This window comes from Dermacentor variabilis, chromosome 7, assembly GCF_050947875.1.
Source record: "Dermacentor variabilis isolate Ectoservices chromosome 7, ASM5094787v1, whole genome shotgun sequence".
Lineage (NCBI taxonomy): Eukaryota > Metazoa > Arthropoda > Arachnida > Ixodida > Ixodidae > Dermacentor > Dermacentor variabilis.
Genome location: NC_134574.1, coordinates 117,706,829 through 117,718,910, shown reverse-complemented (window position 1 = coordinate 117,718,910; position 12,082 = coordinate 117,706,829). Strand labels below are relative to the sequence as shown.

Here is a 12,082-nt window from a genome sequence, read left to right as displayed (position 1 = left end):
GCTTGGCCTACATGTTTTTCAAGTGTGCCAGGCCTTTGAAAAAATGGTGTTTTGGTTATAATGCGGATATTCGCGACTCTGGCAACTTACACTATAAGCGGTCTATCCTGATATTCAATTCTTATTCCACTCAGGCTTGAAAGTAACTACAATTCGCACACTCCTAGCTATAACTTCCCTGAAGATCAATAGGAATAAAACTTGGCATGGGGTCCGATCCCTATATACGAGCCCGTTTCAATATTTAGCAACCACTTTAAAACTTAGCTTTCTTGCACAATGTGTCCGCTCAAAAATGCAAGACAGCATCAACATTTGCCATAGCGCCTTTCACGCAAGCTTCGGAGAAAAAAATTCGCAATTATCATTCACGACCACAGTGCTTACCTTCTCGGAGCCATTGATGATGAAGTAGCCCCCAGGATCCAGTGGGCACTCATTTAGTTCACTTAAGTCACGGTCCGTCAGGTTGTTAAGGAGGCAGTATGTGGAGCGAAGCATTATTGGAATCTTGCCAATGAAGGTCTTCTGGTGCTGCGTCTCCACAGCTTCCTCATTTTCTTTGAGCACTGTTTTGGTAATGTCCACATAAAGTGGTGCCGAGTACCTGCAAGAAAGAGGCCTCTTCTACTTAGGAAAAGTGACAAGAATGAAGCCATCGTGCCAAACTGAGACAAACTGTTACGCTGACCCCTGAGCAAAGTCATGCTTTGTCCAGAAACCATTTACAACTTGCCCACTACAGTCGACTCCCGATAATTCGAAGCCGCTTAATTGGAATTTTCGGTTAATTAGAAGTGAAGTGCTGGTCCCGTCAGTTTTGCATGTAATCCTATAGAAGAAATCGCTCGATAATTCGAAGTCCTCATCCAGTAATACTGTTTACTTGGAAGTTAATTTTCAGCCGGGATCCTCGAGGTGACCGTCATTCTTTGGTAGAATGTGCAATTTTTCAAGTGTTGCAACAGTTCCGTGCTCCGCGTTGCTGTCATCGCCACCGCAGCTGCCCGCAACGCCATCTTTCTTGGAGCGGCGCGATTATTCATTGCTACGGCTGCTGTGGCCTCCGCGATCAACTCCGGCGGGAGGCGAAGCTGCTCCCGCCGGAGGCCACGCGGGTGCCATAGGTGCACGCAGCGCTGCATAGTGGCAGTGGCAAGATTGTGCGAGATTAGTCTTGCAGCGTGCGCAGCGTATGTCGAGGCGTGTGTTAGTCGAGCGCCTTTGTGCGGGAAGCTCGTAGGCTACGTTGTTCCACGAGTGATTCGGAAATGACTGTACCTAGTCGCGCAGTTTATAGCCATGGCAAACCGTGGCTCTTATCGCACGCTCGACCTGGCAACGAAAGTCGAGGTTTTGAAGGAAGTTGAGAAGGGAGGTGCCGCCAAACAAGACATAGCGCGGAAGTACGGGATCAAGCCTAACACGCTCTCTAACTACATCAAGAACAAGCGCACAATAATGGATGCATTTGAGAACGACAAGTTCGAGACTTCTCGGAAGCGAATGCGCACCGGCGCTTACCCAGAGTTGGAGAAGGCTCTGCTAGTTTGGATTAGGGAGGCCAGGAGCAACAAACTTCCTCTCAGCGGAGACATCGTTGCGATGAAAGCCCGAACGCTTGCAGCAATGTTGGGGATCGATGACTGTTTCGTCAGATGGATGGCTGACGCGCTTTAAAGATCGCCATGACCTGGTTTTCAAGAGCGTGTGTGGTGAAAAGGCGTCCGTTAACCAGGAAACATGCGCCACGTGGAAGGACGGAAAGCTGCGTGAATATCTCACCGAATACAGGCCGGAAGACATCTTCAATGCAGATGAGACTGCACTCTTCTATTGGCTTCTACCAGAGAAGACCCTGACATTCAAGGACGACGACTTTGCTGGGGGCAAACGCAGCAAGGAGAGAGTGTCAGTGCTGATCGCGGCAAACATGACTGGCACGGAACGATGTCGGTTACTTGTTATCGGGAAAGCCGCGAAGCCGAGATGTTTTAAAGGCGTGAAGACGCTGCCTGTGGACTATGAGGCGAACGAAAAAAGCGTGGATGACGGCCGAAATCTTCAAGAGCTGGATAAGCAAATTGGACCGCAAGTTTGCTGCTTCGAACCGCAAGGTGTTGTTCCTTGTCGATCACTGCAGTGCTCACATGAATGTGCCAGCCTTGAGTGCAATACGCCTCGCATTTTTGCCTGCAAACACAACGGCTGTTTTGCAGCCAATGGACCAAGGCATCATCAAGAATGTTAAAGTCCTGTACAGGCGGCACCTCCTCGAGCGCATGATTTTGCGTATGGATAGCTCCACAAAGTACGAGGTGAGCCTGCTTAGTGCCATCCACATGTTAGCGCGAGCATGGGATCGTGTGAAGCAAGAAACAATCGCAAACTGCTTCAGGGCTTGCGGTTTTGTGGCAGCTTCTTCGGAGGATGCCTCTGAAATTTCAGCGGAGGAAGCGTCAACAAGCGAGCTTGACGGCACTGATTTTGGTGATGCTCTTGGGGACATCAATTTTGAAGATTACGTCGCTGTAGACAAGGCGGTCGAAACATGCGGTGCGCTGACGGATAGCGAAATTGTAGGGATTATTCGGCCCCAGGAAGCGACCCAGGAAAGCGACGATGACGTTGAAGGCGAGCCGCAACCCAAGGCTGCCGATGTAGCTGCAGGCCTTGCTCTTGCAGAACGCTTTTTTGCCGCTGAAGGTAACGCGGAAGAAGCATTCCACCACATCTACAGCCTGCAGAACTTGCTTTCAGCAGCGCGATTCAGCAAGAAGAAGCAAAGCAAGATGACCGACTATTTTTCTTAGAGAAAATACTCGATTTCGCCACAAATAAAGTGCTGTTTTTTGTGTTTTGTGCTTAATCGGATGTTCGTTTAATTCGAAGTTTTTTGCGGTCCCCGTGAACTTCATATTAATGGGAGTCGACTGTACTATGCCAAAGATCTAAATTCTTACCAATTGCCACGTGACTCAAGAATGCTAAATATAGAAAGAAGCCAAGGAGGTAGAAGGAAAATTAGTGTAACATAAAGACTGCAGCCTTCTAGTTTTAATAACTGAAAACCAGGTTAAACCCTTCTTCTCTTATGTCACAACTGCAAAGCTTTTGTGCACAAAGTTACTATAAAAGCTTTTGGAGCACAGAATTCATGAAAACCAATGTTCTGTGGTATCCTTGCCACTCAACTTCAATACCAGGGTTACAATGTGATGGTTGCACAGGGAAGTATGCACCAAACCCAGGGTGTCTACAAAGTTGACATTTCCAAATTCCCTGAGTTTCCCAGGTTTTCCCTGAGTGTCTTTGCAAAATTCGCGAGTGACAAAGAACTTTGTTTTATGCCGAGATGGGCTGACATGCACGTAAAACATTAAAAGATGACTTAATCCAGTTTGAATAGCAAGGAATAGTGTTTATTTTATTCAAAAACAAAATACAACGGGCAGTTCAGTAAAATGTACAGCCAATAAAATATCTTCGAAAAACATAGTAACGCCCGTTGCAAATCGAGTCGAACATTTTCAAATACAAAAAAAAGAGATGCATAGAGAAGCAAATATTTTCGAATATGAGCTATTTCTATCAACTGATAGCAAGCTCACTGGTATGAGGCCCGAACATTGTCACATGTTAGATTTTTCTCTCGGCAGCTAGAAAGTCAACCCCAACTGTACCGACATACACTCAGCCCGCAAACAACACCTCAGTGTTGCGTTTGATTGCTTTAAAGAGTTTATTTTGGTTTGAATGAGAGACACCTGCGTCTCAGCGTGATCCAACACTTTGTTTCTTGAGATCAAGCTCCTTCAAAGAGGTGGCGGCACGCTTCCTTTTCAGTTCATTCCTCAGTGCATAGGTACTTTCTGTTCTCGTGTTCCCTCCGCCACGCGTTTGCCTCACGGACCATTTGAAGCATTCTCTTGGTCATTTGCAGAGCCAACATCCGATTTTTCAGGCTTCCTAGGGGCCGCGAAAACGTCAGAAAAAAATGAATGCATGTCTTTTATTTATTTATTTTATTTATTTATACATACCACAGCCTCAATGAGGCTATTTCAGAAGTCGGATGAAGAACAAACATACCAACATTTATAAACAAGCTTGCGTGAATTGTTTCAGTGGTAGTGAACGGATGTTGCCCGGTAATGAATTCCAGACTTCAATTGTTGATGGAAAAAAACTGTTCTTCAAGGAATCAGAGTAAGCAAAAAAGGTTGAGATATTCCAAACCCTCCTCGTACATGAGGGTTGGGAAAAAGTCAAATAGTTATCTAGAGAGGAGAGGCGAGGAAAATTGATTGACGTGTGAAGGAATTTTAGGCATTCAAATTTGCGACGCCCTGCAAGAGGAGGAAGACCAAGTAGGGAAAGAGAGCTAGACAGTGAAAATTCCTTGTCATATCTTCTACAAACAAAACGCACTGCCTTTTTTTGCACCGATTCTAGTTTTTTGACGTCACAGTGTTCGTATGGGTTCCATACAACGTAGCCATATTCAAGGATGGGGCGAATGAGGGTTTTATATGCAAGAAGCTCAGTTTCTTGAGGAGCAAGATGCAGCGTACGATGTAAGTAATCTAGTCTTTTAAGGGCCTTAGTTACAGGTGACATCAAAGTGTTTCAACCATGACAAATTGTGTGTTAGCAGGATACCTAATATTTGAATTCAAAGACCCTATTTAGAGTAATATTGTTAAAGGCACAGGCAAAGAAGGAAGGGCATGAGCGTTGTGTAAAAGACATGGAGACAGTTTTGGAAAAGTTGATATTCATTTGCAATGTTTTGGATTAGCTACAGAAGTCAGCAAAATAATTGTTAAGGACAATATGATCAGTAGCAGATTTAATTGTATGATACAAAACACAATCATCTGCAGAAAGGCATACCTTAACTAAGGTGCGTAGGAGGAGATCATTAATATGAAGCAGGAATAAAAGAGGACCCGATACTCAGCCTTGGGGAACCCCTGATGAAACAGGCATCAAGGATGAGTTAGTAGAGTTGAAACATACATATTGCGAATGCTGGTAAAGAAAGTCCGATATCCAGCCAACCAAAGATGCATTTTTTAGTATAGCGAACATCTTGTGCATAAGTTTAGGGTGTGAGACAGTGCCGAAGGCCTTTTCAAAGTCTATAAATATAGCATGAATCTGGTCACCAAGGTCTAAAGAGCTGCTGATATCATGAACAAATTCTGTCAGTTGTGTTATAGTGCTAAGGCCACTTTTAAAGCCATGCTGGAAAGTGCATAAAATTTTGTCAGTTTCAAGAAATTGCCTGATATGTTTAAAGATAATGTGTTCGAGTAATTTACATGAGTGTGCTGTTAAGGAGATTGTCCTATAGTTAGATAACAATTGAACGTTACCCGGCTTAATAAGGGCAGAATTGAAGCAAGTTTTCACGAGAGAGGAAGGGTGGCGTTTGAGAGAGATTTGTTAAAGATAATTGTTAGATATCAGCTACAGCAAAGGGGGTATCGAACGAGAAAAACAGTCGGGATACTGTCAGGACCACACAACTTCTTGGTGTCTACGTTTAGGATTAAGCTGAGTATACACCCTCAGGAGAGATTGATATATCGTTGACTGGAGGGTATGGTTCGGAATCAAAAACAGGGTTTACAGAGTTGTCAGTCGTAAAGACAGAGTGTAAGTAGGTGTTAAAGGAAGAAGCTATTGTCTGCAAATCAGAAACTGCAACATTGTTAATTAACGTGTCCGAGGATGACCCAGGTGGTAGGATGGCTTTCCCAAGTTTACGGGGAGCCGTCATTAATTTCGGCAAGGTTACCTTGTAATAAAATTATTTTGTAGCAACCATTTCAGAACAGAATTCCTTTTTAATGATATGGAATTGCGTGAGTTTTGCTGAGTCACCAGAGCGTTTCAATCCACATAATCTGGCCACACGACGTTATAAATGCAAAAGGTCCCTAGTCATCCAAGGAATTTCGTGTTTGTTTTCTTTGTTTTTAAAGGAATAAAAAGGTTGATACACTTACTGATAAGATTTTTGAAGAAACTTGTCAAGGTATTAGTATCACTAGTGGTAACTCATGGATAGAATCGCATAGGGCATCTGTAATTGCCAAATCGTCAGCGCGGTTAAAGTCCGGAAATGTGGGATATATATAGCAGGATTTAGGGACAATGCCTGGAAGTGCAATGAACATAGCATTGTGGTCAGATATTCCATCAATAACATCGCATTCGTAACTGGCATTAAAAAAAAAAGATGTAGTAAGAAAGACAAGATCAAGGACTGAAGTTTGCAGAGTGAAATCCTGAACGATCTGGTGCAAGCGACAGGACAGTGAAATGTGGACCAACTCCTGCCCGATAGCTACTTCGTGTCCGCTTACTTTCATAGAAGACCAATCAACACCAGGAGCATGAATATCAGCAGTTTTTGAAGCGACCCACTGCCAGGCCTAGCAGAAAAGCTCGTCTGCTAGGTTTAGTTGCCATAGCAACAGCCAATCAGAAGGTGCCTAGCAGCGCGTTGGTGCACTGAGCCAATAAGAGGGCCGCGTGCATCGTGAGCTTCGTCAGATCGGCCCCTGATTGTTTTATGTTTGTGCTTTTTCTATGCAGCCATTGTCGGCGAGGATGTGGGGAACTGAAAGGCGGAACTTTGAGCTTTCGAACGATACCAAGATGGCGGCACTCAACGGCGGGAAAGATGAGAAATAGCTCCGTGAACTCTGGTGTTTCTGTGTGATTTTGAGGTCATTTCTCACCATCCGCGCCACCGAATTTTTTTTCTGACACTTAGGGTGCGTTTCGGAGCAAATCGTGTTGATGCACTATAAACAAGGCATTACAGATGCCAAAACAAGAAGTTCCAAAAAATCTTTTTTTTTTTCGTGATTTTCGGTTTTTAAGATTGCATTCCCCTTTAAATGTAAAAAAAAAAAGTCTTTTTTGGGATACATTCGTTTTTTCGGACATCTGATAGTTCGGACATATTTACGTTTCCCGTGGAGTCTGAATTATCAGTCGTGGACTGCATAGTAGCCATGAAGCAAAAAAAAAAAAAAAAAAAAAGAAGAACAGGCAGATCTGCCATTGCACTTTGCACTAAAGTGTGACAATGCTCCGATGCCAGCACAAATTTGATACATTGCAATGTGTGTGCATGGTGCACCAAGCTCAAATAATCGAAGCTCAGTGGTTTCATGTGTCCTCAATGTCATAACGGAAGTGATATACTGTGACAATCAGAAAAGATGGTCAGCAATAGGTAGATATTTCAATGAGATGTTACATCAATATATTTTCTGCAATATCAAATAATCAATACATTAGGCCGTTTTGCGATCTTAGAGACTTGCATACATGTTAATTGCAGTATCGCAAAGCTCACATTAGTAATTTAAGGAGTGTTACTCACGTTAGGTTGCGCAGCCGGGCCTCATTTGGCATCATGGGACTAGGTGCTCCATCCTTTTCCCAGTGAGTTGGCTTGGAAAGGTAGATTTGCTCAAACTTCAATAGATAGCGAGGCTGCCAAGCAAGAAACGTAGGCACAGCTTGAAATAAGCTCAAACAGGTCTTCAAAACTGCCATGCACAATGTGATCTAGTTATAAGAATAAAAAATTTTAAAAATTTGCCATTCATATGCATCAGCTTCTTTAGCATAATCAAATTTTGTTGTGATCTGCACAAAGACGAAACCATTATTAATGCCATTATCTTTCCATAGAGAATACAAAGATCTACTTCTGGCAGCTCAGACAGCATCTTCAGGGAAAACCCAGCATATGAATTAATGAGGAGAAGTTTCATCATGCATACAATGGCAAAATGTCAATGCCAATGCACACAAGACGTACAGTTGTCAAGGGTGCCTCCAATACGATTTCAGACATGTGAACTAATTTTCTCAGCATGTGTGCACACAGGTCATCAATCTCCACCTGCTGAAAAACTAAGTGATAAGATTTCTTTCAGTGGCCTTTTTTCCCATGTTTTTGGAAACCCTATGCAAAGGAGCAGCATTATTGATAGTGAAGAAAACTTTTAACAGTGCAGCAACCACAGTGGTGAATGAAGGCTTAACTTAAGCCCTCACTTGGAGCACTGCTGCCAGCATGTCATTCAGCAATTTCTGTTGTTGTAGATGCCATCTTTGCTCTTTCACAGGTACTTCTGATACAGCATTACTGTCAACAGATTAAAAAACTAAGAAAAGAACACTGGGAGGCACAGGATGCAGCCTTTTAACTGGATCATGGTTGTCTAGCAAATTATGCTGGAGGTTCCATAGACACTCAAGGCGGCACTACTGTTGCAAAAGTAAAAATGTCGCAGAAGTCTCCGCGGAGAAAATAAGTGGGGCAGTTATTGCTACATCAGTTTGTTTTTTTCCTTTCTTTTTTGGGTCCTTCTGTTTGACGTGTGCAAGGAACAAAGTGCAGCAGTGTGAATAATGGTCACCACACAACTCACCCACACAATGGAAGTGGGCAATTGCTTTCATTTCGAGTGTAATGGGATATGGAAAGTGTGATCAAAGGCACAAGGCGCCCATGGCGCCTTGTGCCTGCGATGTGTATAAAAGGTGTTCCTCAGCATGCTAGTGTGGCCAGGTACAAACAGCGGTGACAAACCGATGTTTGCAGGTTTGCATTGTGCGTAGCAATGTATGCTAGAGCACCTGTAACCTAACTTCATCATGAGTGCTATTGCCTGGCTTAGCTTCTAGTGCACAGAACATGCTAACATGGCAGTTGACTGTAGGGCCATCTAGAGCAAGGACTAAGTCTAATATGATGAAGTTGCATTCAACAGGAAAACATCTTCATTTTACCCAATAAATTGTTATATCCATGTTTATTATTGCCTGTGTTATGGAAAGACTGGTTACCTGTGCCCAAAATGGCCTTAGAAGAATTTTTGTTTAATACATAGGAGTGCCCAAAATTTTTAGCAACAAGCCTTTAAAGCAGTTGTCTGTCCTTTTAAGCCCCCCAGGTCTTCCAGAAAGTTCGAGGGTGAAAACTTCTGCTTAGTAAAATTAAATACAATGTTCTTAAGGTACCACTCTGAAACTTTTATGGAAGCATCAGGAAGAAATTCTAAACATTTGTGGCAATTTTCATCAAAATCCATGAAGAAATAAGGAAGTTGATTTTCACATGTCCCCCATTAAAGCTGGGACTATGACCACAAGCAATGTATTACCGGATTCTCTATTTCGCCAGAAGTGTGCTGCGCTTCAGCTTGCAGGTCGATCTGTGGTGTGTCCTCCACAATGCGCTGGACCGACATCTGGATGAACTCATCAAACGAATCCAGCTGCTGTCGCACCAGGCCTTTTTCATCAAAGTAGGCACTGATGACAATCCAGCAAGCTTCCTGCCACAAGTCAGGTGTGATCTCTTCCGATTCATCCTCGCCAAAGCCATCTGGGAAAGAAAACACAAGATCCGAGTTACATAAGTTTAGCCAAAAATATGTATATCTTTAATATTAGCTCCTTACAATGGTTTTAAAGTGAGATCTTCTATCCATGAATAAGACAAAAATAATGTGGCTAACCACAGGTTGGCACATTCATTCATGCATGCTCTATTTGCACACATTCAAACACATACATGAAACAAAAGCTGTTAGACTTACTAAAAATTGAGCACAGTGGGGACTGAGGAATGTTCCAACACATTCGCCTGTTCCGCCATCCCTACACCTCACCCCCTTCCCACTCGCAACCGGTTGTCAGCAGTAGTGCTCCACTCACGACAGTTTCTTCAAAATTTAGCGCAGCGGAGATTGAGGAATGCGCCGGCACATTCATCTGTTCTGCCGTTTCTACGCCTCACCCCCTTCCCACTTGCAACCGGCTGTCAGCAGCTGCGCTCTACTCGCCATGGTTTGCGATGAGGGAGGCGCACTGACGTCATGATGCAGCGGGCTGTCAGCAGCTCTAGGCAGGAGCTCGTCTCTGACCTCCCGGGCCTCACTGGTTACGTGCAGTGCACGTCATCCTTGTGTACAACGCGGCAATAGCGGTCGCCAGGGTGCTCCGAAGCCGGCCAGCGATGTTTAATGCTAGTAGCAGGGATCGAGATAAGGTGCGTCTGGGCACATTTGGCTAAACTTACAGACAAGCCTTGCTCTTTCATCTCCTGCAGAAGTGGACGATTAGCTGAGCGTCAGTGAGAAGGCACTTGAAACTAACCGCGGTATTGGCTCGCAGTGCTTTGCTCTGCACGAAAGCAAAACTGCTGCAGAAGCAAGTAGCAGTGGAAAGATGAAGCCGATGCGTAAGCGCCTGCTCCAACAGGCGGTGAAAGAGCAAAGCATGCATGTCTGTGTGGCCAAAAGTGCCTAGACACATTTGATCTCGATCCCAGCAACTGCCGTTAAACGTTGCTGGCTGGCTTCGAAGCATAAGGTCCCTATATAAAGCAAGTTGCCAAGGTAGCCCCCCTCCTCCTTTCCTCTTCCAACACCCTCTCTCTCACTGTACGGAAGCGCCCCCAAGAAAGTTCAAAACTAATCAAGCCATACAGAAAAATAGGAATACTTGTTAGTTACTAATTGTTACTAAGTTGTTAGTTGTTAGGACAGGCCGCCATTGGAATATGAACCTGGCAACGTTTCACGCTAGAACGTTATCTAGTGAGGCGAGTCTAGCAGTGCTATTGGAGGAATTAGAGGGCAGTAAATGGGATATAATAGGGCTCAGTGAAGTTAGGAGGCCAAAAGAAGCATATACAGTGCTAAAAAGCGGGCACGTCCTGTGCTACCGGGGCTTAGCGGAGAAACGAGAACTAGGAGTCGGATTCCTGATTAATAAGAATATAGCTGGTAACATACAGCAATTCTATCGCATTAACGAGAGGGTGGCAAGTCTTGTTATGAAACTCAATAAGAGGTACAAAATGAAGGTTATTCAGGTCTACGCCCCTACATCCAGTCATGATGACCAGGAAGTCAAAAGCTTCTATGAAGACGTGGAATCGGCGATGGGTAAAGTCAAAACAAAATACACCATACTGATGGGCGACTTCAATGCCAAGGTAGGCAAGAAGCAGGCTGGAGACAAGGCAGTGGGGGAATATGGCATAGGAACTAGGAATAGCAGGGGATAGTTATTAGTAGAGTTTGCGGAACAGAATAATATGCGGATAATGAATGCCTTCTTCCGCAAGCGGGATAGCCGAAAGTGGACATGGAGGAGACGAACGGCGAGACTAGAAATGAAGTATACTTCATACTCTGCGCTAACCCTGGTATCATACAAGATGTTGACGTGCTCAGCAAGGTGCGCTGCAGTGACCATAGGATGGTAAGAACTCGAATTAGCCTAGACCTGAGGAGGGAACGGAAGAAACTGGTATATAAGAAGCCGATAAATGAGTTAGCGGTAAGAGGGAAAATAGACGAATTCCAGATCAAGCTACAGAACAGGTATTCGGCTTTAACTCAGGAAGAAGACCTTAGTGTTGAAGCAATGAAGGACAGTCTTGTGGGAATCATTAAGGAGTATGCAATAGAAGTTGGTGGTAACTCCGTTAGACAGGATACCAGTAAGCTATCGCAGGAGATGAAAGATCTGATCAAGAAACGTCAATGTATGAAGGCCTCTAACCCTACAGCTAGAATAGAACTGGCAGAACTTTCGAAGTTAATCAACAAGCGTAAGACAGCTGACATAAGGAAGTATAATATGGATAGAATTGAACAGGCTCTCAGGAAGGGAGGAAGCCTAAAAATAGCGAAGAAGAAACTAGGAATTGGCAAGAATCAGATGTATGCGTTAAGAGACAAAGCCGGCAATATCATTAGTAATATGTATGAGATAGTTCAAGTGGCTGAGGAGTTTTATAGAGATCTATACAGTACCAGTGGCACCCACGACGATAATGGAAGAGAGAATAGTCTAGAGGAATTTGACATCCCCCAAGTACGCCGGAAGAAGTAAAGAAAGCCTTGGGAGCTATGCGAAGGGGGAAGGCAGCTGGGGAGGATCAGGTAACAGCAGATTTGTTGAAGGATGGTGGGCAGATTGTTCTAGAGAAACTGGCCACCCTGTATACGCAATGCCTCATTACTTC

At 44.1% G+C, this 12,082-nt stretch overlaps 1 protein-coding gene across 1 annotated transcript in view; it reads right to left on the bottom strand.

The window, feature by feature from the left end:
- Window positions 1–12,082, bottom strand: part of Polr2B (RNA polymerase II subunit RpII140) — a 179,240-nt gene that overhangs the window by 27,386 nt on the left and 139,772 nt on the right. The window contains exons 3-5 of the mRNA XM_075699122.1: window positions 9,204–9,427; window positions 7,409–7,521; window positions 388–607 (exon numbers count right to left, since the gene is read on the bottom strand). Of these exons, the coding sequence (XP_075555237.1) occupies window positions 388–607; window positions 7,409–7,521; window positions 9,204–9,427 (557 nt within the window). The remainder of the gene's footprint in view (window positions 1–387; window positions 608–7,408; window positions 7,522–9,203; window positions 9,428–12,082) is intronic.